The sequence below is a fragment of the Tiliqua scincoides genome, chromosome 8, assembly GCF_035046505.1.
Source record: "Tiliqua scincoides isolate rTilSci1 chromosome 8, rTilSci1.hap2, whole genome shotgun sequence".
Lineage (NCBI taxonomy): Eukaryota > Metazoa > Chordata > Lepidosauria > Squamata > Scincidae > Tiliqua > Tiliqua scincoides.
Window position 1 is genome coordinate 31,381,249 of NC_089828.1, and position 25,281 is coordinate 31,406,529.

The 25,281-nt window shown below is 46.6% G+C and overlaps 1 protein-coding gene across 1 annotated transcript in view; it reads left to right on the forward strand.

Moving 5' to 3' along the window:
• Positions 1-8,829: 8,829 nt before the first annotated feature.
• Positions 8,830-25,281, forward strand: part of ARID3A (AT-rich interaction domain 3A) — a 57,236-nt gene continuing 40,784 nt past the window's right edge. Inside the window, exons 1-3 of the mRNA XM_066635282.1 lie at positions 8,830-8,957; positions 16,632-17,574; positions 19,592-19,916. Coding sequence (XP_066491379.1) covers positions 17,204-17,574; positions 19,592-19,916 — 696 coding nt within the window. The 5' untranslated portion in view covers positions 8,830-8,957; positions 16,632-17,203. The remainder of the gene's footprint in view (positions 8,958-16,631; positions 17,575-19,591; positions 19,917-25,281) is intronic.

Sequence of the window (25,281 nt, forward strand, 5' to 3'; positions counted from 1 at the left end):
CCCCAAGAAGCTTCTTTCCCAAAATGTGACCAGCTTTCAGTTGTTCCTCTCCTGCTGGAGGAGGGTGGCGCAATGGTCTTTCAACATTCATTAATGGCCCACTTGTAGCAAGGGCCTGCGCCAGCAGAATGTTTATTCCACCAGTACTTGCTGTCACAAAAGTGCTATAAAACACTTGCAACAGCACATGGCCCAGATGCACTGGCAGGAAGGCCTGAGGCCTCCTGTTGGAGCTGGCAATAGTCAGGAGGCCTACCAGAGCAAGTATGCCAAGTGCAGGGGTGGGGGAAGGGTGGGGAGGGATTGAATAGGATAGAGGGTGGAATAGGGTAGCAACAGGGGGCAGGGAAGTTGGCATATTGGGCCTGGAATTGAGCCAGCATGCACAATATCCAAACCCCCATCCCAGGCCTGATCTACCTGCAGGGATCAATGCGAACTTGCACCAGTGATATCACTGGCACAGGTCTGAATTGGTCCATTGTGGCTACTGGGGCTTACCCCATGGTAAGAGAACAAATGTCCCCTTACTTTGACGAGATCTCCAGCAGCCAAAAATCCCCTGTGAGATGCAATGTAGCTTATGCCGGCTCCCCTGCATTGCTGTGCAGGGATTAACATTGTATTGGGCTGTAAGTGTGAGCACACACAGAATGTCAGGGGGAGAGAAACAATGTTGATGGGATGGGTTTTTCCTTTGCTGTGTGCAGCTTGGCTCACTCACTTGAGTTGCCTCATTTTTGGCCTAATGTCTGCTCTGTGCTAATGGCAGGGACTGTGTCTGTCCTTGGCTTGCAACTAGGTTTACAAAGAATGCCTTGAAGAGAGAACAGGTGGCCAGTGGTGGCCTATGGGTTATTTGGTGGTGGTGGTGGTGGTAGCAGTAGTAGTAGTAGTAGAATTCAAACCATCTTTTAGCTGCCTTTCTAGCACTGAAGCCAGCCACACAACAACAGTGAAACCAGACTTTGCATATTTGTCTGTTAGGAGATTCCAGGTCTGTGCAACCACATCTTTCCTGACTGCAGAATGGAGCAGGAAAAGGGTATGAAGTCTCTGCAGAAAATGTGGGATAAAAATGTGATAGATTCATTGCGTCAATGTTTACATTTTCTGCAATGTCTGCCTATTGTTCAGCTTGTTAAACAGGCCACAGCTTTGCCCATCTCTGCATTTCCACACTAGTAATGGCACAGTCTGTAGAATTTCTCCCTGTCATGATTTCCATTTTTTAAGGCATGGGGAAGCTGGATGTCAAGAGTAAATTAGCAAGCTTGAGGCTTCCCAAACATTCCTCAGCACCCACCATAACCAAGAGACATGTTCTGTCATGATGTTCTTCTCCACTAGATGTCACTATTTCCAAAGCAAATTAAAAATTCAGGTTTGAAACACATTAACTGGAGAAGTTTTGAGTTTTTTAGGGGGGATTCACTAACAGGCAGTATAGTAAATGAGGTCTCACAGGTGGGAGAAGGACTTGTAGGCAGAGGGGAGGAACGGTACTGGTACCAGGATGTACCCAATATTTAACCAATAACCCTAATTCCTATCAGTCGGAAAAAAGAAAGGAATCGTAATCAACCAAGTTTCTACTGATTAATTATATTAAATTTGCATATGATTAAAGCCCACATCCCTTTTTCTTAGTCCTGCTGCTGCTCATCAATTTCCCTCAATGCCTGGGTGCTAGTAGTATGGGAAGGAGGACTTCTCACTATCCACCTCCTTTGCACCATGCATCGGTTTATACATCTCCTTTTAAAGAATCAAATATCAAACATATAAAAAACACACAACGTGCACCCATTTGGCAGCACATTCCACCTCAAACCATAAGCACCACTTTATGAACTTCTGTCGTCCCCTCCCCTCTGATATCATGGTGGCCCCATCCCAAGAAAATCTTTCCTTCTCAAGGCCAGTCTCATCCCTTGATTCTTTGGCACACCTAAGCTTCAGCAGCACAGCTACCTGCAGTATGCACTCCTACACCCAGGGGATCACATGCAGAGGCTTCCGATCACACACACACACAAGCAAAGCAGCATCAATTCAATGTTAATTTCTCCACTTTTTTCCCATCGATTTGCACCTGGCTGCTGCAGTTTTAATGACCTTCACTGACACACCTGTGCTGGTGGCCTGAGCAAACTGCGGCATTTCATCCCAACATTAAGTGTCTGATTTACAGCATAACATCCTGAATGTGGAGATTGCAGAGTAGACTGTGGCACACACTTTCAGAACATAATTTCACATTTCTATTTCATGCTCTGGCTCAATACCTGCACTTATTTGCCAGCAAGGCAGAAATTAAACAAATCACCCTGTCGAGAAATATCCTCCTGGAGCCTTCAAAGATTACATGGAAACTTGGTTTGTAAATTTATGCCCTAATCCTTCCTGGGAAGACAGAAGCTCAACCCCTGCACCTGTTGATACAAAAATCTTCCCTTGTTTCAATTTCCCTCCCTTTGTTACTTTCCTTGTGCTTCTAGATTGTAAGGCTGCAATTTTATACACACTTTCCGCAGAGTAAGTCCCATTGATCAGATTGGGACTTACTTCTGGGTAGACATCAGGGATGGGCACTCAGGATGACAGGACTTCAGTCGCACAAACACACATTTTTTGAACACACAAATTGTTTCAAGTCATGGCTGACCCTGATTTGACTCATGACTCAGGCCCAGTGATTCTAAAAAAGAGTCAGGACTCAAAATGACTAGAGTCCTATCATGAGTCCCTATCTTGTGTATGTGGGTGTGTGGCTTACTTTTTTTGCCACTTCCACAACATGTGGCAAATCATGTGGGTGATCCAGAAGCCAGCATTCAAATCAACAGCAGCATGCTGGGAAGTGTAGGTTTTTGCTCCAGGATGCAGGGCTGGGGGTTTGAGGAAACGAGGAAGGCTTAAGGTTTTTTTTCTGGCTGTGAAGTTTTGCTCAGGGAAGTCCTTGACTCACAACTGAACTCGTTTCTTGAAATGACTCCTCACTCAGTTTGAAAGACTCTAAATTTTGTGCGGGGTGAATCACAAGCCCCACATGCTATGACTCGCGAGTTGAGTCACCGACTCAGGACTCAACTCAGGACCTGGGCTCAGTGACTCGAACACATCTCTGGTAGATATGCACAGAATTGTGACATGTCTCTTTGGCTAAGAATCTGTCCTATCAGATTGAAATAAACACTTGTTCTTTCCTAGTTCACCTCTCCATCTCCTTATTCCATTGCTTCCTTGTATCACATTTTAGACTGCAAGCCCCTTGGAATCTGACTTCTTATAATTTATAAAGTGCTACAGAAAGAAATTAATAGGAAAATCCACTGTCACAGCATATCTCCTTGAAAACTGAAATATTGAGCTGGATGTTGGTCATTTAACCAGTTATTCAGGTTTTGAATGTACACATGTCCTGCACCCTTTTTTTAAAGGAAGAAAGATGGAAAACAGATTGTCAGATACTGAAAGCAAGGCTTTCCGCAAACTTTGCCATTTGTTTTTATTGGATGTTTTAAAAATATATCTTTCTGTCTGTCTTTTGCTTTGGGTACATCTTTTTCAAATCTTGTAAATAGTACCAATAAAACAAATTAACTAAACAGAATAGCTGGCTTTTTTTGTGATGGTGGAAAATTCCACCTCTCTTGCGCAGAGAAGACGGCTGGCTCCTGCCTGCAGCACAAACTCTGAGGGTCACCTTTGCCATAACATGCATAATTGCTGCTGTAGAATTTGACCAAAACTCCGCCCCATCCTGTTCTCCGCTTCATCTTTCCACAGTTGACATTCATTGTTCAGGACAGATGGGGCTCTTCACATGATGGCTCTTCACATGAGGCTAGCAGATGGAACTCAATGCCACAAGATATAGGTGCAGCCCCAAATTTAAGTAGCACAGAGATACATAAGGAAGTCAGGAAGGAGAAATGAGAGAAACATGTACAGAGAAGGAATGAAAGCAAGAAAAATGCTTTTACTTTTTTCCCTTTCTCTATTTAGCTATTTTCTTTCCTGCCTCTTGGTACATTTTTTTTTCTTTTTCTTGTCTTCCAGGTTCTTTCACCAGCCTTCATTTCTTCCTTGGACATCCATGTCCATGTGATTGATCATCTATATCAGGATGGTCTGACTCTTAATACCAAGGGACCACAAGACCCTGGCATCAACCCCTGAGTAGGCAGATGTGGACATAATTGGTGGTGATGTGATGACATAACCATCAATAACTTCCGGGTTCTGAGCCACCAAAATCACTTGCAGGGAGAGGTGGAAGGTGAAGCAGGTGGAGGTGGTGGGTGTGGCAGGGCTTTTCACAGACTGCCAAAAAACGCCATGTGTTGGACCACCCTGATCTATATGAAAACCCTTGGAATCAGGGAACATGATGTCATCAACACGCAGGTGACACCCAGCTCTTTATTTCTATTCCCTCTGATACTTGGGAGGCCATGGAGGTCCTGAACTATTGTCAGGAGACAGCAATAGGTTGGATAAGGACATGAGTTGAAACTACAAGTTGAAATTACAAAATGGGGGTGCTGTTAGGAGATCTGTGGGACAGGCCTTAATGGATGGTCACCCTGCTCTGTAGAGAGGTGGGTTCCAAGGATCAGGTTCACAGGTTGGGAGTTCTTCTGGATCTCTCATTGGGTGCAGTTGGCTGTGGCTCAGGGTCCCTTTGGGGTCCTTTTGCTAAGCTTTGATCAGTGCACCAGTTGCATGCCATCTATGTAGGGCTACCATTAAAGATCATTCAGAACTCTCAGCTTGTGCAGAATGAAGGTGTGATGGTCAGATGCTTGTGTTGCCAGTGTTTTTGCAATTCAAGGCATCTTCAAGGCTCCTTGAAACAGCCCATTCCCTTCTATCATCTGAGAGTGCCCTTCTGCGTATTCCCTGGCTGACAAAGGGATGCCTGGTGATAATGTGGAAACAGGGTCTTTTCTGTGATGGTGCCCAAGTTGTGAAACTTCCCTGTCCCAGGAGGCAAGGTCAGCACCATTATTGCTGTCCTTTCAATGCCAGCTTAAGGCTTTTCTAATGTGTTCAGCCTCTGACTTCTGTTGAGCTGCTGAATTAATCACCTTTGGGGATTTTTGTGTTTGAGTTTTTTGCAATCAATCAAACATAAGAACCAGCCTGGATCAGGCCATAGGCCCATCTAGTCCAGCTTCCTGTATCTCACAGCGGCCCACCAAATGCCCCAGGGAGCACACCAGACAACAAGAGACCTGCATCCTGGTGCCCTCCCTTGCATCTGGCATTCTGACATAGCCCATTTCTAAAATCAGGAGGTTGCATCACATCATGGCCTGTGTATGTCAATCAATCAATCACAAAAAACAAAACCAGAGACATGGTTTGCTCTTGCTTGTAATGTATTATAATTCTCTTTTATTGTGTTGTTAGTCTTTACTGGAAACCGCCTTGAGCATTTTCCTGATGGGAGGAACCTGCAGAGTATAATTAAAGATAAATAATGTTTATCTTATCTTTTTTTTAAAAAATGCATCTCATCTCTCCATCTACTTCCTTTCTTCCTGTTTCTCCTCCTCTCCAGATGTCAGTCCATTATGACTCATTAGTGGACCAGGCGATTCTCAAAAGTTCTGCTTCTCCAGGAAGGGAAAAGAGACGCGGCTCCTTTAAATCAAGAGAGAGCTCTAAAGAGAGAGCAGAGAACACAAGCGGAACTGACTTTACTAGGCGTTTGGCTTAAGGGAGTGTCTCCAAAGAGCCGAGAATGTCACCTGGAACTGGCTGGCACGTCTCTTTCACTCCTCCTGCATGTCATGCAACTGTTAAAGGCGCAGGAGCCGGCTTCCAGTAGCCACCATGACATTGAGGCTGGTTTCTAGAGGCTCCAAGGCTATCTTGGGGGGCTGGCAACCCTAAATACAGTCTGGGGGTCCCTCCTGGATAGGTATGTAGATCACTGCAGCCAGAGAGAGAGAGAGAGAGAGAGAGAGGCTGCAGCTTCAGTGCACACTTGCTTAGAAGTAAGCCCTTGGAAATCAGAGGTGTTTACTTCTGAGTAAAGATGCAGAGGCATATGCCTCTAGTAGGGACCAGATCCTGCAAATGAACTCTGAGGCCAGCTTTGTGCAGGTATCTACCCAGGCAAGGCATTCCAGCATCCAATAACGCCATCAACCCTTCCAACTTCTCCAGAGCTCCAACCTGCAACCTGAGAGTTCCCTTCCAGAGCCCATTGGCTAAGGCTCAGCATTAAAAGGATGGAGCTCAGCAGCAAAGGGGCAGAAGCCACAGAGAAAATGAGCTGAAGGTCTGTAGCTCTTCCATATGCTTCCAAGTTGCCATCCCTCCATGCATGAGACCAAGCCTCTTCTGTCTTCTTGTTCCATCAGGTTGCAGCCAGTCAGAGTGCCTGGCTCCCTTGACCTTCTGCCTCTTTATTTGTCCAGGCCAGGGGTGTCCAAAATTTTTGGCAGGAGGGCCACATCCTCTCTCAGACACTGTGTTGGGGGCCTGGGGAAAAAAAAGAATTAATCTACATTTAAAATTTGAATAAATTTACATATATGAATATATTAAAGATGAACTTATATGAATGAATGAAGGTCTTGAAATAGCTCAAGGCCTATAAAAGGCCTTGCACAAAGCAAGGCTGGCTTTTACTTTGCTGTCACTACTGCATCACAGACGTGAAACAGCAAGCAGTGGAGGGAGCCCTTGGCCCATAGCTCATGCAAGAGGTTGAACAGTCACCCTCAAGCTGAGAGCAGTTGCATCAGGCCAGTGCGGTGTCCAATAGATCTCCAAAGCGCCAGAGGCTCATTGGAGATTGGGGGCTCCCTGAGGGCTGCATTGAGTGGCCTTGAGGGCTGCAAGTGGCCCCAGGACTGGGGTTTGGGCACCCCTAGTCCAGGCCAAGAATAGTGTGGTCTATGACATGTGCTCAAATTTGGGGGGCCACTGTGAGATACATGAAGCTGAACTAGATGGGCCTTGGGCCTGATCCAGTGGGGCTCTTTTTATGTTCTTATATTCACCAGTAGTGCAGCCAGAGTAAGTACTGCAGATGCCACAATGTGCCATGTGAGCAGCCCCTCCCACTCACCATCAGAGCCATTCTGGCCCTGATGGCTCCAACAGTGACTGGGAAGTGCCATGTTACAGTGCCTGCAGTATTTACCCCCACCCCTGGCTATGCTACTGTCTCCCTCTTCTGGGTCCCAGCTCATGTTCTGAGCAATGCTATCAGGATTCAGTATATTTATTATTATCATTCAGAATATTTATACAGTATAGTGCTTTTCAACCAAAAACAAGTCATAAAGCAGTTTACTTACCTACATAAATACAATAAATGATGCCCTGTCCCCTAAGAGCTCACTATCATTCACTTAGTAGGACTAATTTCTGCACAGACCAGCATAGGATTGTGCTGTATGCCTCTTCCATTCCATAACTGCTTAACCCCACTTTTGACCATTTTTTCTCTCTTTCTTTAGCCCCGTGTGCATCTGTGTGTGTACACACATACATGCAAATATACATACATGTGGACTGAAGGCAATATTTTGTGTGTCAACTGAGCTGGTTGCCTCAGGCAGTATATTGATGGGGGGTGCTAATCTCTGTCAGCCCCACTTGCCTCCACTGCTTCTTCTATCTAGTCCCTGGATTGGAAAAGGAAGAAAGGGGACAGAGAGGAAGAGGAAATGTGGAGGGGAGGAGAGTGCTGTTGTTGGAGAGTGGGAGGAGCAGAGGCTGGCACATTCATGGGTAAGGAGGAGGGCAACACTTGACATGCCTCCTCAGGCATCAGGAGGTCTTGGGCCAGCCCTGTGCGTCTGATGGCCCATAGTTCAGCAAACCATACACTGAAATACACGTCGTCGTCTTCTTCTTCTTCTTCTTCAAGCAGCTGCAAGGCTCTGTGTTGTTTTGACTGCAAAATGCTGCAAGGAGAAGGGCTGCACTCTTACATAAGAACATAAGAAGAACCCCGCTGGATCAGGCCAAAAGCATATCTAGTCCAGCTTCCTGTATCTCACTGTGGCCCACCAGATGTGTCGGGGAGCACACAAGACAATAAGAGACTGCACCCTAGTGTCCTCCCTGCTTCTGGCATTCTGAGGTAGCCAGGAGGTTGTGCATGCCCATCATGGCTTGTAACCGGTGATGGACTTTTCCTCCAGAAAATCATTACCCTTACAAGAATAAATATGAAATAAATTATAAGTATGAGACTGGGGACCCACCGGTAGTCAACCCCCCCTCCTGGGACCCTATCTGCCCACTCCCCACCCCGCCCTCCCATCACTGTTACCAAATATTCTTATGAGAGAGAGCAGATGCCACCACATCCTGTGGCAAGGCGTTCCACAGACTCATTACACGCTGGATCAAGCAGTATTTTATTTGGTCTGTCCTAACTCTCCCAACAATACTCACTTGGGAGAAAGTCTTGTTAAAATAGAAGGGACTGCCTCTGAAACCAGACACTGAGGCCGAGTCTCTGCCTGTACCTGGCTCGCTCCACGCTTTTGCCCGGCACTGCGCAATTGCGCGACGCTCCCCGCGGCTGGACCCAGCCCTCTCTCCTCTGGCCGGGCCCTGATTCAGAGGTTAGGAATTTGCATCTGATTGCTATTTGTCATCCTATGATTTGTCTATCTAGTGCGCCTTAGGCAGCCGGGCAGGGAGGGGGCGGCAGGAGAGGAGTGAGGAGGCCCTGCCAGAGCTTGCACAGAGAAACTCCGCCAGCCAAGCCAGGGCCATGTAAGCAGCGGCAGGAGGAAGGCAGGCGGGGAGGAAGAGGAAGGAAGTCAGTCAGTCTTATCGGGGACATCAAGGGGAAAGGAGGAGCGCCTTGGGAAAGGGCTTTGTAGCTCTCTGGATCAGGTGCTCCGGGAAGGGGGGAGGAAGCAGGCAGGCAGAGGCAGAAAATGAGCCTCCCTGCGCTCAGTCTCTGCAAGGTAAGCACCTTTCCTCGTGTCTCTGTCCCCACCCCAGCCCCCTTCTCCACTGGCTTGCAAACTTGTAGCAATGGCTTAGGCTGGCTGGCTCGCTTGCTTGCAACTCTCCTGGCGGGGGGGGGGGTTTGCTGGGGTGAGTTGCAAACTTGTAGCAATGACCCAGGCTGGCTTGATGGCTGCCTTGCAACTCTCCTGGCCGGCAGGTTTTGCAAAAACAACAACAACAAACAAACAAACTCCAACAACACCCTCTGTGTATGTGTGTGGATGTTGCATTTTTACAGACGGGGGGGGTCTCGGTGGGAGAAAAGGGGTGCTGGTGTAGGATTTCTCGACATAGTGTATTTTGCTTCCTTTAGTGAGACCCTGGAGGGGGGCAAGGCATGTGGATCCAGCATTGGTGTTGTTTCCTCTTCCCCCCCTACTCTCCCTTTACAATCTCCTTCCATATCTCCCCTTTCCATTCTTCCAATTCCTTCCATCTCCCCCCCCCCTTTCCTATTCTCCCCCTTACAGAATCTCCGCAATTCTCCTTAAACAACAAAGCCACACTTCAGATCTTTTGGTTTCCAAGCCACCGGGAGCTGCAGAGATGTTTGGGGAGTGGAGCTGCCTTGTGCTATCTCATTTGTCACGTACTGCATTTTGAGTTCACTTTCTCCTGGGGGCGATCATTTTGGGAGGCAAGCCCCCCCCTTCTCTTCCTGGATTGATCTGAGATCAGGGAGGCTCCTTCGATTAACTTTGTTGTGCTCTTGTAGGGTTAAATGCACTGTGTGTGTGTGTGTGTATATACCCAGATAGATATACTTGGGTTGATGGGTGTTTATGTTCTAAACCTGTTTGCAAAAGGTTCTGTGTACATTTTCCTAGAATTTGTATAAATTGGCTGGTGACTTCCCCCCCCCCTTTCCCCCTCTGGTAAAGTGATTTTAACTGGGGGTATGTGTGGAGGAAGAGAAATTACTAAATTGTTCTAGGCACAATCTAGGTTTATTCACACACCCAATTAGCTCTGGAAGAGTATTTTCTTTGGATCTGGTTTGCTTGTGTATCTATAGCTGGGCTCTGAAAAAAAATGCAAATTCTCCCTTATTCCAGTGCCTCCCTACTCCACAATTCTCCCCAGATCACTTTATTTAACGCCCTTCCCTTTTAAATTTCAGATCTAACCAGCTGACTCTAGAAATGACTGGTTTTGCTAACTGAGGAATAGTATCTTTTCTTTTTTTTAAATTTAATTTGGAGGAACACTGCTCCCTTATGGCCTGAAAAGGGAGGGGTGTCTGCATTTAATAGTGTGTTCTGCGTGAGTTGCTCTTCTGGATATGCTTCCTCACTGGAAAAATGGTCTCCCCAAAGATGCAATGGGCAACCCCCTTCATGTGGAGTCTCTGGAAGGATCTGGTTGTCCTTGACATAGTGACCTTGTTTGGAGGGAGGAAGGTGAGGCAGGAACAGTAAATCACACAGAGGTGCACCAGACAGCTCTTTCTGTATGGTGGATTGTGTATCTTGTTCCTTGCAGCACAGTTCGGGAATTGCTGCATTAAATGGGGGGAGGGAGCTTGTTGAATGGCAGCCTTCAACTTTAGTATGGATTTACTGTTATCTGTCTTGTATGTGGCTATCCTCCCCCCGCCCTCCCACCTGAGCTGACTCTCCAGTTGGACTGTGTAGGGTTTATTGATTCTTTATAAAAAACTGTTTGCCAATAAAATCAATACCAAGGAGGAATGAGGCATATTGTTTTCCTTGGGTACCTAATTTTCCAGGCTTTTCTTGGAAAACTGAGAGATAATTTGGGAACCTAGAATAGGTTGCTAACAAGAAAGAAGCCTGTAATTAGATGGTGGTTGGTTGTGTGTGGGAGTGGAGAGCACAGATGCCCCTGGAGGGAGGCAGCATGTCTCTCACAGGGACACGTTGCATAAGCAAGCGCACCCGTAGAATCACGGAGGTGTCGGAGGGTAAAGGCAGAACCTGAGCTCACATTATCCTTTTCCTGAAGGAGTGGGTGACAGCTGTTTCCTGATATGGAAAAATTAAAGAGAACACTATTAGGGTAGGGGATCTTCAGTTCAGATGAGCTAGTCCAGGAGTCTCTAAACTTTTTGGCTGAAGGGCCGCATCAAATATCTGGCACAGGGTCGAGGACCAGAAAAAAATTAAATATAACTTTTAAATAAATACATTAGAGATGGAACTTGGATGAATGAATAAATGAATGGGCTGAAATGTCCAGGACTTCTCCAAGCATGAACACAGCCCAAGAAATAAAGCACACATTTAAATGGACCCTCATTCCACCACCCCACAAGCACAACTCTGGTTGTGTTGGTCAACTGGGCCACATGCTCTCAGGAGATCAGAGGCTGGCCGCGGGCCGGATAGAGGCTTGCTGCAAGCTACATCTGGCCCCTGGGCCGGGGTTTGGAGACCCCTGAGCTAGGCTATTGAGGTTCAGACCCCTCATATTTGCATAACCCCATCCTTTCATCCATGTAGCCCCACTCCACATTCTCTCAGTGACATTAAGGAGAAAGTCTATACATGCAAATAACATTTACCTTGTATGGTAAACCATTGTAGCTTCATTTATATAGCACCATCCATGTACACAGCATTTCTCAAAGAAGAAGCCAAGTCCCTGCCCCAGGGGGCTCACAATCTGCTGGTTGTGCAAGGGAGACAAGAAAGGAAGGGATAAACTAGGGAGGAGTTTTTAAACTCTTTCACTCATCCTTGTATTTAGATTGAATTGGCAGAGTTTGGGGCCCAAAGTTTAATGGAGGGGAGCTGTAATCTATGATTTCAGGAGGCTATTCACACACGCCCCCATTTGGCACATCTCTTCCCCCCCCCCCCCATAGACTAGATTCATGTAATCCATGGATTACTGCAGGAGTATGCTGTGTTGTGCTGGGATGTGTCCTGACTGGAGACTTCCAGTTGGGAGGCACATTTTATGAAAAAAGTTGCTTATCTGTTTGAAGGTGATGCAAAATGCCTACCGATCCCCTTTATTTATTTTTTACATTTTTATACTGTCCTGCCTCTAAGGAGTTCAGGGCGATGTATATAGTTCCCTCCTTTTATCCCCACAGCAGTCCAATGAGGTAGGTGAGGCTGAGTTCTGTGAGGATTCAGTGAGGCTGAGCCCTGTAAGGTAGGTGTAGGTGAGATAGTGATTGGCCCAGGATCACCTAGGAAGCTTCATGGCAGGGCAGGGATTTGAACTTTCCAGGTCAGCAGTCTCCAAACTGGAGAACGCTGCACACCAGGAAAGCAGTGCCCTGTGTGAACGGGGACTTACCGTTCTGCCGTACTGCTCCTTATCTTGCAGCCCCTGATCTTCTTGCAAGGTAGCGCAGGCCAGCTGCTTCTGCCCCAAAATTGGGTTGCAGAGCCTGCTGGAGTGACGGGTAGCAGAAGCAGCTGCCTGGTGCAACTTTGTAAGAAGATTGGGGCACAAGATAAGGAGCAGCACGGCAGAGCAGTAAGCTACAGAGCTCTGTTCTAGTAAGCTCTGGTGTAAACACCAGGGACAGATATCTTCGAATTACAGATCTGGCCTACGGGCCATAGTTTGGAGATGTCTGTTCCAGATCTACATCCAAAAGATATTAAATGGTTTGAGAGCTCTTTAACTACTTGCCACTTTTAACACATAGACTTCTTTACAACCCATGCAGTCAGTGGACACTCTTGCTAGCATCTGTTGTCATTTTTGGCATTACTGGTTCCTCTTTCCAAGTATTTAAAGTTTACCACGCAAGTAGGTATAACACACAATTCGCCCTGAGCTGGCTTGTGTGGCAGTGCCTTGGCACATGTGCCTCAATTTCATCTCCTGCTCTAAATCTGGTAAAAGGTGCCCATGTAGGCTGAGGATCCAGAAATCCAGAAAACCGGCATTGTTTGCGTTGCACCATTAATTTGTGTCTTGTAAGATAACCAGCGCTTATGTCAGGTCCCTGCCCTGAGAACTTGCACAATCTGAACTTTCCATACTGGGAGTGGGGGCAGGAAAACAAAATGGGATGCATGCAGTCCTCCACGCAGCCCTCATAGAAGGCCTTGCACAGTGCGCTTCAGTTTGCAGCACATCATGCCCCTAGCAGTGCACTAATCTGGCACCCTTCTTTCTGCATAGGGAGGAATTGAACCAGTTAAATTGATCAGTTAAGCTGCGCAAATGTGTTGATAGGCATTTTTCTTCCTAAAGGCCCCAGTAGCTGGACAGCCTGCCCCAGCTGCCTTGCTACTTCTCCCGCTCCCCAGAGGCTTACATCTGGAGTCAGCTAGAAACAGCCCGCCCTAGCGTCTTCAGAGGCTAATAAGGGGGTTCCTGTAAACTTGCCCTCTGTCTCCTTTTCTGCCGCCTACAAGATCGTTAAAGATTTAATGTCTCCTGCACAAGGGGCTGAGAAATGCTTCCCTCCCAGGATGTCAGCGCAGGCATTTCGCTGTTGTAGTCCTCTTTTCACAGACCTGCAAGCTGGCAGCTGTTGTACCTCTTGGCAGCTGCCTGGCTGGGATTGGCATAGACTAGGGGCAGAAGGAGCTTTTGGGACACCCTGTGTCCACTCGGGGTGGCAAGTTGCTCTTTGGAGAAGAGGAATATGGGATGAAGGCAGAAATACTGCAGGTCTTCAGTTTCTAGAAACTGGGAATACGCTACCTGTAGTTCATGATGGCGAGGAGAAAGCACTTTGCACATGCTCTACAGCAGTCCCATGTTTATTAGTCATTCATATGTTCCAGGTAGTTAGATTCTGGAACTTGGGCACAGAGTGAAACATGAGGCTGTCTTCTTGTCATCATGTGTGTCCAAGTCTGTCTTGTGTCTTTTCTCATGACGTTGGCTGTTGCGTACTGTCTCTGTAAACCTCTTTGGGTATGTCGTATGCAGTCGTAAAGCTGAGTATACATTTGACATACAGTATGCATTTATTCAGAGTCAATTAATTACGCATTCGAGATGCCAGATACACCCAGTTAGATGCTGAGATCTTGTGTGTGAATCCAGAACAACCACTGCCACTCCCGTTTCCATTCTTGTAACAATTTTGGCTTTGTTTTGGTTCTTAGAAATGGTAGTGTGCTGTAACGCTATGTAGAGCTCGCTATGTAGGGCTGACCCTTAGAACTGGGGAACTTTGCAAGAGCCCTGAATTACAGCAGAGCACCATCTGGTCTGGCAATTCTGTTTTTACCCAGCACCTGATATCCAGTGGCAGACTTCCTCTGTATATGGGAGCTCTATCATGGATACTAGCTGTTGATGAACTCCTCCTCTTCCATGTATGTTTCTGATCCTTTTTTTAAAAAAGTCATCTGTTCTAGTGACCATGACGATATTATTTTAGGTTGTGTATGTGTACACATATCAGTGTATGTGGTATTTCACACAGAATGAAAAAGGCAGGTCCGTGCCCCTAAGGGCATACAATTATGGCAACAAATCCCATACACTAACACTGTGTTATGTGGAGAAGTATTTCTTTTTGTCTGTGTATGAGCTTGCCAATCAATTTAATGGGGTAACGCTGGTTCTATTATTGTTACATACGAGGAGTCTTCTCCCTCTTATCTTCACCACACCATGCATAGGTTTGTAAGCCTCCACCCACCCCCTGCTTAAGCTACAGTCTTATACCCATTCACCTGGGAGTAATTTCTACTGAACTCAGTAGGACTAACTTCTTTGTAGGCAGGTTTGTGGTGTTATTCCCCCCCCCCTTTTAGGAAGTGTTCTCATCCCTCACCCTGATCTTTTGGGTTGCCCTCTTCTGCGCCTTTTTCTGCTCTCCAATATATTTCTGGAGACAGGTCAGGCGGAATCATTCAAAGGCTTCCAAATGTGATTGCTGTATAGAAACATTTGCCCAGCTCTATCCATGGTGACAGAGAGTAGCATAAAGGCTATTCCGGGGATGTCCTTAACCAGTGTTGAGTTACCAGCAAGGCAGGCTCAAAGTGGCAGTCATGTGCACGCATTCAGCTTACAAGCCCAGCATTTTGTCCATCCCTGAAACATGTTCCTTGAAGTGTGCTGTGAGTGGTTCCACCAGTGAAAGCAGAAGACACACTTTCCCCTCCTTCCTCTTTGGGCACCGCAGCCAATGAGATGATAGCATGCACATGCACTTATGGAAGAATGGCTTCTGATTGGCTCTGGTTTCCTCTGAGATCAGAAGGTGTCTATTCCAATGCTTACCTGTGACTCTGAGTTTGGGAGAGTTCCATGGCAGTTGGGGAAAAAGGGTGGCTTGTCTATCTGCAATGTATGACTGCGTCAACTGGATTGGGTAAAATATTAGAGATAATATGACGATATAAACTTCAGTGTGATTGATGGGTGGGCGGGGGGCTACAGCCTCTGACCTGGCTGCTTGAATTAGTAGTAACTTCTATACTGCAATCAATTAGTGCAATGGTTCCCAAGTTTTTTTTGACTGGTGGCTCTCTTGACCTACTGGGCCCTTGGCCACTGCTCCCCATTAGAGCTACAATGCTATACATTGTATAGGGTGGTAGATTTTTTCGCAAGTCCTCTGCCTGGTTTCAGCAGCTCCCTGGGGAGCCACAGATCGGTTTGGGAACCACTGCATTAGTGTGCGTGAGAGAGATAAATATTTATATACCACCTTTCAACTTTTCAGGATTTCCCAAGAGTTGATCAGTCCAAACAATAGGATCTGTTCTTGTTAGGTTTTTTTTTTTTTTGGTAGCATGTAACCTTTGACAGCTAGAAACATAATGAGCCTTACTGAATGAGATAAAAGGTCGAGCATATTGTTTCTAAAAATAATGGCCAGGTGCCTTTGGAAGCCTACCTTGAAGGCAACATCCTCCACCATTTTTTGGTTTCGTTCTTGGCATCTGGTCTAGAGATGTAGACTGCCTCTGAATATGGAGGTATCGTTTAGCTGTAATGGCTGTTGATAGATGCTGCGCTTCTCTCCCCCTCCCCCCCCGATTCTTCCTTGCCTTAGACTATGGCTTGCCTGCTTAAAGTAGCTCAGATAGACAAATAAAAATTCTTGAGGTCTGGCAACTTGATTTTTCTAAGGCTGTTTTACCAGCTGGATCAGCAGAACAGTGAATGTTTGACCCTAAGCTTGTATAATTGTGGCCTTGCCTTTTAACTATAACAAGGGGCATGCAGCCACAAACCTCCAAACCACCACTCCCTTCTGACCAAAGCTTTTGCTCTTTCCTTCCTGGCAAAGGCAGTAGAGCCTCCCCTCACCCCGCATCCTTCCTCTTTGTAAAAAGTTCTTCCCCTTTTTTCTCTTTCTCCTTCCTCTTTGTCTGGGTGGCCCCAAACCTTCATGAAGTTTTGCCTGTTTGGGATAGACAAGGCTCGCTCTGGATTCAAGGCCTTTCTTCTGCCATCTTGGCTAAGATGTTCCAAACTCAAGCTTCTAGTCCTGTAGGTTTCTCATAACTTCTTTGCATCTTTTCTCTTCACCTTTTCTTGCTCTCCCTGTTTCCAGCATTCCCTCATAGCAGCCATCGTCATCTCCTTTTCGATATGTGCAACTTATAACCTGTCGTCAGAGCCTTGGACAACCCCTGGCAGTCTGGGAATTGAATGTTTTTGAAAGTTAAATTTCCAGTCTTCACTGTGCCAGTTTCTCTCATTATTTTTTTTGTGTCTTCCAGACAGGGTGTTCATTGATGCCTAGATGAAGCAGGAGAGGTGGAGAATCTGCAGCACTCGGGTCACCCTCACAGCCCCCTTGAATGGGAAGAACTTGGCAGAGGTTCGGGCTGCAGCTTCAGTGTGGGGTTGCAGCAAGTGGGGCAGTTGCCGTGTAGAGCGTGGCACTGTGGTCAGCAAGTTTGTGGCTGATCTTTGAAGCAATATTCTCTGCTTGTGGCACTCGTTACATTTTGTCTTTGGACAAAGGAAGTTCCATCTGTCAAAGAGGAGACTCCTTGTTTATGCGGCCATCCCGCTTGCCTAGCCTTGCTGCCATTTTAGCGCACTGTGCTGTGCTGGGCCACTCCTTGCCCTCCAAGACATTGTTATTGTCACTCCTTCCACAATCATTGCCCTCCGTGGGGCGGAGGGCCCCTTCCTGGCATCCCCCACGGCGTTGCACCCGACTGGACGCCGGCCCCTGGGCCCTTCCCCTCCCTTGCAACACGTAGCCCCTTCCCCTTCAGAGCATTGCTCTGCCCCTGGCGCATCACCCCCTGCTGCCAGGGTGCTGCCCCCTGCAGGCAGAGCCATGAAACTGCAGGCAGTGATGGAGAACTTGCAGCGCCAGCAACGGGCCCGGCTACAGCAGGAGATGGAGGCTCGGCAGCGACAGGAGCAGCCCCCTGCACCTAACCAGACTGCCTCTGGGGCTCCGCCATCGTGCCACAGTCGCAGCCAGGACCCTCCCCCCTCTGAGGAGTCAGGAGACCCTGAGAGTGCCCGAATCCAGATGGCGGCTTTAGCAGCAATGCAGGCTGCTGCTGCCAGTCTCAGCCAGTCCTCCAGCCCGGTTGCATCGGAAGAAAGTCGGTCCTCGGAGGGGGAAGAGGAAGAGCCAGAGCAGGAAGAGGATGATGATGAGTATCCGCAGGAGATGGCCTCTGAGGAAGAGGAGGAGCTGTGAGTATCTGCAGATCCTAGCCTAGTGCCATCTCTAGGACTGGGGTGTGAAAGGAGGCACCTGTGTTGCAAAGATGTCTGGAGAGGCTTGCAATGCCTGTCTCTGCATCCAGAAGCACATTGCCTCTTCCTTCACAGTGGCCTATTTTGGTTGGATTCTAGGACTGGGGAGAGCCAAGCTTAGCCACGAAACATGCTGGGTGAGTTTGGGGCAGGCATACAGAGAAAACTGTGGCCAACTTTGCAGGATGGTTGTGTCATGAAATGGGCAGTGAGAGCCACATATACTTCCCTGTGCTCCTTGGAAGAAGGGCAAGGCAGGACCCTAAAATAAGCCAGGCTGCCCAGTGTTGAATGGATGGTTGTTTTTTGCCCACCCGACTGCTGTATCCTCAACTGTGTCCTGTTTTTCTCCCCATAGATGCAGATTTTTTTTTCTTAGAAAAGCATATCTGAGCAGGCTTGCTCCTCTCCTTCACCCGGCCTCCTGCTCCCTTCCCCAGCCTGCGTCTCTTGTCAGGTTTTCTTGCCCCTCCCCAATGTCGTTGGGGTCAGGAGACAATAAAACAGGACTGGTGACTCCAAACCAGTCTGGCAAGTTCTTAATGCCAGTGCCTGCAGAAGGAAACTGGGGCTTTTAAATGATGTCCCTGGTCTCATTTTGAAATTTTCCAACTTTGTAATCTCTTAATAATAATGAACACCTGTGTGATTCCTTTGGCCAAGCAATCCTCAAAGTAGACGCTCCCTGATTCTAAGAAGTAAACCTTTTGATCCCCCAGTTCCTCTTTTTGCTCTCTGTCTTTTTAATTGTGCATGTGAATGCCTCAGATATTTATATATAAAAATGTTATTTATGTTTATATAAAACATGCTCAGATACGTTTTTATGTACTCAGTTGTGCAAGAAGCCTGTCATTTGTGTGCTCTCTGAGGCTCACCATGCTGTGACACAGACCAGTTTTAGTCCAAATGTTGGTGGAGGGGTTGGAAATCTGTGCGGTTGCTGTAAGGACATAGGTGTTTCACTGGTCTGCATTTGTTCGTTAGCCTCTCTTGGGGGTCCCCTCTAGAGCAGAAGGTGTGAGACATTCTGCTCCAGAAATGACCCCTAAGAATGGCTAGCAAGTGTTGCCGACTTGGGTGGAGGGAGGGATGGAAAGGTAGTGGCAGGTTGAAGGCCCTCAAGTGACTTCATAAAGCCCATTAAATTATTCTAGACATTTTAAAATACATCTGAAGTCCTTCATAGAGCATGCTCTTGATGTCTTCCCAACAGTTTTGTAAGGTAGAACAGCAGTGCTATGCCTCTGTCGCAGGGATGAATGCCTCAGCTCCTTGAGGCAGAGGCAGGATTTGAACTGGAGGCTTTTACTTGCATGGAGGAGTTCTTAGCTCAGCAGTGGAGCACCAGCTTTGAACAGGGTTGTTGGAAGTGCTTTATACCAAGTTAGACCATTGGTCCATCTACCTCAGTAGCAGCTCTCCAGAGTGTCAGACCGGGGATCTTTCCCAGCCTTGTCTGGAGATTCTGCCAGGGACTGCACCTGGGATCTTCTGCTTGCATAGCAGGTCCTCTACTACTGGCTAAGTCGCTTCTTTTACTCAGAAAGTTCCAGGTCCAATCTTTGGCGTCTCCAGATAAAAGGATCTTGGGTAGGAAAGGCCTCTCTCTGCTGATGATCTTTTAGAGCAGCATCCTTTCTAAGAGATCAGAGAAAGTGGACAGTGCGGTCTGCCTGCTGCCAGTTGGCACTGTGTAGGTGAGTGTTGGGTGTTCCTCAGCCCGCCTTCTCTTCGAGCAGAGCACTGTGGAGAACTGCATTTTAAGCATGTGCCAGAATGTGCCTCAAGATCCTTTGCAAGTCTCCATGGCCAACAACAAGCCAAGAGATGAAAGGTGTTTTGCTCTGGTTTGCTTGTGATGGTGGGGTGGAAAATGTAGTCCATGTTGGTCTTGACATCAGGCTTTCACATTCTTTTTTTTAAATTTTTATTTTCCTTGTAACCATTCCAGGAAGGGCAAGTGGGGCAATGAGGGTTTTGAAGATGACCTGGGGGAGGAGGAAGAAGAGGAAGACGAGGAGGGAGAGGAAGACTATGAAGAGGATGATGAAGAAATGGCAGAGGAAGGACTAAGCTCTGGGGAAGTGACCCGGTCGAGCCCGGGCACCTTGCTTCTCCGGAAACAGCAAACACCCCAGCAGTACAGAGGTGAGCCTTTGCGGCTCCCGGGGAGCCAAGAACGACTTGTTTCTGGGATATCCCACCAAGGCCTCTCGCAGCTTCAGCCCCAGCCTCTGGACCATGCAGAATGGACTTACGAGGAGCAGTTCAAGCAAGTAAGTGGCTGTGCAACTTTGAGTTTTGCTGGTGCCTTCTCTGAAGCACTTGTGCCAACTGCAGATTTTGTCTGGGGAGCAAACCCACTGAGTTGAGCAGGACCTCCTAATGGTGTCTTGTCGCTGACATAAAAGATTGTCCTCAAAACTCTTTCCTTTTTATAGTACACACTAGAACAGTGATTTTTTTTCAATTTTTTCCATCTCATGGTACCCTCGTAAGGAGCTAAAATTGTCAAGGCACGCCATCAGTTTTTTGACAATTGACAAGGCACACTGCGCTGCCAACGGGGGTGGGGGGGTGGGCGGACTTCCATCCCCCAATGGCCCTACTAATAAATGACCCTCCCCTAACTCCTGTGGCAAACCTGCAAATCATTTGCAAACCACCAATGTGTCATTGCACACTGGCTGAAAATTGTTGTCCTAGGACAATCCAAAATCTTTGAGTTTTTAGTGCGATCTGCATATTTCACAACTAATTTTGCAGGATCGTGTCTATATTTTCATTCCATGGTGCAAATGTGGAGACACTACCTCTTTCTCTTATTCCGCAGTTGTTTTGGTGGTGAGATCTGGGCAGATCTTGACACCATAATTACAAGGACTAGTACTTTGATTTTACTGTAGATACTTTTTGAAGTATGATTTGTATTCCATTCTGTTTCCGCAGAATTCTGAATAACTCGAAGCTTTGGTTATAGTACTCAAACTGGCTTATGCTGCCAGTTCAGATCTGCTTTCAACCCTGCTAAATTATTGCAGGGTCGAACCCTTTGGAACTGCAGGATCTTGTAACAAAAGGAGCCTGTGTTGGTGTTCCTTACAGGAAGCCTAGGCAAGGATGAAACCAGCTTCATTCATCTGGTTTCACGTGTGTTTGTGTGTGTCCATTCATAGCTGTCCTCCAGCATCTCAGAATTGTGTAGCTCTTGATGATTTGCTTTCTGTCCAGCAGTGAAAGTTGGGGGTGGGGGGCAAAGCTAGAGAAGGGCAGGCTCTGTTGTGGAGCTGAATCATAATAAATCAGATTCATCCACATTTTAACTCTTTGGATCTGAGGCACACTTTTTGGAAAGTGTTTTCATAACCACTTTTGAGCCAATCTAGAGCCAAACTAGACATGTGCAGTGTGACGGGGGGGGGGGGGCATAAAATCAAGGGAAACCATGGCAGGGAGGTAAGGGGCTTTAGAAATTTGATCCAGCTGGCTGGCTTAAGTTACAAAAAGTGTGCCATGGCGCATGTGTGATTGAGCACAACCCTGTAGTGGGGCCAAAGTAGTAAAGCCCCTGCAGTACCCCTTGCAGTAGTTTCACTGGTTTCTTGTCTCCCCCATGCTCCATTAACCAAAACAAAATGCTTGTACCTTGTATCAGGCCACACTGCACTTCTTAGCACCGCCTTATCTAGCCTAGAGAAGCAGCAGAATGTTGCGCTTCAGCTTGCAGGGCAACTCTACAAAGTGTGTTTTGAATCCTGTGAAAGGTTTTATGAACATGTAAGGCTTTGGGGGTGGGGTGTGTGTATATATATGTGTGTGTGTTCATTTCGATCATGGATTTCCTATACATAATAGTAGGAATTTGTGACTGGGGGGAGGGAGGGTGAATGGGATAGGACTTTGTACTTGCACAGAAGTCTTTATTTGTTCTGGGGTTCAAATGAAAACTCCAAAATAGGGGAATGCTGGAAAGGTGTGTGTGCTTCTGTCTGTCTCTCCTTTTGGTCCTTTTACTGTTTTCTCTGTGGTGCTATCTTCATGACTGTGGGGAGGGGCTCGAGTCCAAATTTTTCCCCTTTGAATTCAGCCGTGGCAGCCTCGCAAAGAATCTCCTTCAGCAGGAAATATTTGTCCCCAGGCAAAACCGGCCAGAGTTGGCTGGGGCTTTCTGGAAGCAGCAATAAAAGTCAGCCTGTTTGGAACAAGCTCTTTCAGGCTTCTGTTCCCTCCTGGCTTGCTTCTTTGTATGCTGAGATTTAAATAGATCTGCAAGGAATCTGGTGGGGTGGTGATGGGGGTGGCAGCGGCAGAGAGATTCTCACTTGGATTCACCAAGCCAGATTTGCATATGGGTATCTTGCAGGGAGGCAGAGTGGGAGAGGGGTGTGAGCTGGGGGAGACCGACTCCCTTGGGTGAGAGAAAAGAGAGTGAGCAAGATATAGGCAGAGTGCAGCGTGTATGTATAAAGCTTGGTTCTGGCCAAGTGAAGATTATTACTGTCTGTGAGTTTGGCATTCTTAGCTACCTTCTCTTAAAAGTGAAAACCAAGGTTCTAGTCCTTCATGGCTACATGTGAGCAATGTCACTTAAAATCTTGGGAGAAAGAGAAATTAAGACTTTTGAAAGGATTCAATCTTTATTCTTGCACATAATGAAATTTGAACATATTTATAATATTGCATGTTCTTGTTTTCCCTGTATCTACTTTCTGCCCCTGGTGTTGCTAGGTGGATTGTGAGCCCTTTGTGGCAAGGAACTGTCATCTCATCCTTTAGTCCAGTGCTATGTGCATAGATGAGGGTATAGAAATGAAAATTCTCCTGCTTTGCACCCTTTGAGCTACACAGAGTTCTTCAGGTTAGGTAGCTCATTGTGGTAGGTGATAACTTGTTGATGCTAAGAGCACTCTCATTACATTATTATTGTTGATATGCCCTCTTTCAGCCAGCAGACATCTACTTTTGCGTTGTGATAACTTTTTCTCTTTGGCTCTGGATACAAACATCTGTAGGTACAAAGAGTTCTGTGTGACTTGGAAGTTTGCTCTGTATATTGCTATTCCGTAGTTGCCAAGGCAAAAGTGTTGTGTCTAAAATGACACTGCAGTCTTCTAAGACAGTGGTTCTCAAAATTTTCGCACTGGGAGCCTCTTTTTAGATTAAGAATCTATCAGGACCCACCAGAAGTGATGTCATGACCAGAAGTCACATCATCAAGTAGGAAAATTTTTAACAATCCTAGATTACAATCCTACCTACACTTACCCAGGAGTTAGTCCTGTTTACTATCTTTGTTAAAAGCATATACGTAATAGCCTGTTAATAGTACAGATCTGTAACATTTCTCCAGATACAGTCACATACTTAGTAGCATAAAGTCTAATATATTTAAAATAAAATATTGAAATGAATGGGGACCCACCTGAAATTGGCTCACAACCCACTTAGTAGGTCCTTACCCACAGTTAGAAACACTGTTCTAAGATGCTGGAAGACGCTTATGGGTTGAGAATTTTTGAGTGATTTAATGACAGCCTCTGATGAATTTTCCTTTTTACCCTGCTTTTGGGATGCTGTTTCAGGTTCCTTTTGGCACCATCTATCCATCCCCTTCCTTTCACCAATCACATTCTGATGCAAAGCATGCAGATGGCGGGTAGGTTGTCGCTTATAGCAGTGGAGCCTGCATCTCTTCACCAAGTTTGCCTGTTGTGAAATATTCTCCAGCAGTGTAATTGACCGACAACTGTCACCTATGGCGACAGACCTGCGCCACGTATGTCGCAATGTCAATCCATGTAGGGAGAACCGTGTTTTGAAATGTCTCTTTCAAAGGAGGAAAAAAAAAGATTATCTACACACCTAATTGGGAGCGGAACCTGAAAGAGTTAATTTAACACCATCATCCCCTTCTCCCCCCCACCCCAAAATCTTTAAAAACCTTTTCCCTTCTTTCCTGTTGGCCTCCCTCCTCATTCTCCTGTTTGATCAGTTTGGACTGGGTATTGAATAAGGAAAAAAAGCCTTGGAGTAATAGAAGGAAATGGCTTTCTGCTCCCCAGAGGCAGAGGAGCCTTTGATGTACGGGTTGTAAATACACTGGGATTTTTTTTTTTTCCAAATGGGGGGTGCCTTCCCCCTTCTTTCTTTTTGTCCAAATGACAGCAGATGGAATCCAGATGGAGAGAAAGGGGTGGCTTTTCCTGAGACAGCAAAAATATCTGTGCATTTCTGTATGTATATTGCGGGGGTCTGTATGTTGCTTCTTTTGAAATCCTTGCATCTGTGTTTTGAAAGTTATTGAAGTTGCAAAGATCTGTTTAGTTTTAGATTCTTCTTTTACTTTGGAACCCTCATCACACACTGCAAACACCACTTTTTCAATCTGATTGTACTCAACCTCAAGCCATGCTCATGGGGCACTCTTGCAAGGAAACAATTTTATGTCATTTGTCGGCTGGTTCCTCTGAGCTGCTGTACCTCTGCATGAATCACTGCTCTGGAAGGAAGTGAAGCCAAGTTGTCTGCTGGGTGTTGCAAATGTGAATGGAATGTTAAATTGTTGCCAACTTGGGCACCCAGGAAGATTACCTGCCCTTGGAGGAGGCTGCCTGCTGTATCCCTTCTTGAGTTACTGTTCTGGTCTTGCTTGCTTCCTACAGAGAAGTAAACTTAGGTCAGTGTTGCCCAGGACTGCAGAGGGTTTCTTGCTTCTCTATACTCTGGGATGGGGTGGGGTGCAGGAACTTTCTGGCATACATGTGGCAGTACATGTCTGATTTTTATTTAGTAACTCAGAAAAATTTATAAGTTTGGGGTATGCACCTGGTGTATATAAGGTGCATAGAAGTCTCTGTCTTTTAGAGCTTAAAATCTAGACGTTGAGATGGGAGTGAGGGAGGACAAACAGAGCGATGGGGTGTGGCAAAGATAAGGGGTGAATATACTTAAACTTGTGTGCATGCCATGCAGTCCTTCTGAATATAAGCAAGAGACTGTGAGGCTGTACAGTCTGTCCCTGCATTTGCAAGTTGTAAGATAAACCATACGCAGAGTGTGTTCCAAAAACAAAGCATACCAGTTACACACTGGAATCACATTAAATAGAGACTGGCTTCTCTAAGTGTGCCAGTTTCCATGCGTGGTTCTCTTCCAGCAAATGGATTGGTTGATCCTATTCACGTCACCTCTCTGGCCTCATTGCTAATTCGACCCCCTCTACAAGGCTTTCTCCTTTCGTAGCCTTGGGATGCCCTGTCCACATTTTTTCCTCCCTGGCAAGCTGCCCTTTCACTTTGGTCTCAGAACTGGTGCTGCCTGCAAATTCTGGCATTTTCTTCCCCAAGCAGTCTGACTCCTGGTGAATATATCATGACATCACAGAGTTTCTACCAATGGCTAGAAAAAATCTCAAATTGGCACCTAGGTCATTGACTTAATTTTGAGCATAACTTATCTGCAGTGTGGCGTGGGACCTTAATTTGCATTTTTTAAAAATTCCGGTAGTCCATGTCTCTGTTTCAGCCAGCTCCCAAGCCAAAACCACAACTCCTAGAAACGTAAGCCAGACAGTGCTGTGCAGGGTTGAGAAGTCACTCAGCATCTGTGCCAAGGCCTCCTCCCGGGACAGCCCCTGTGGTA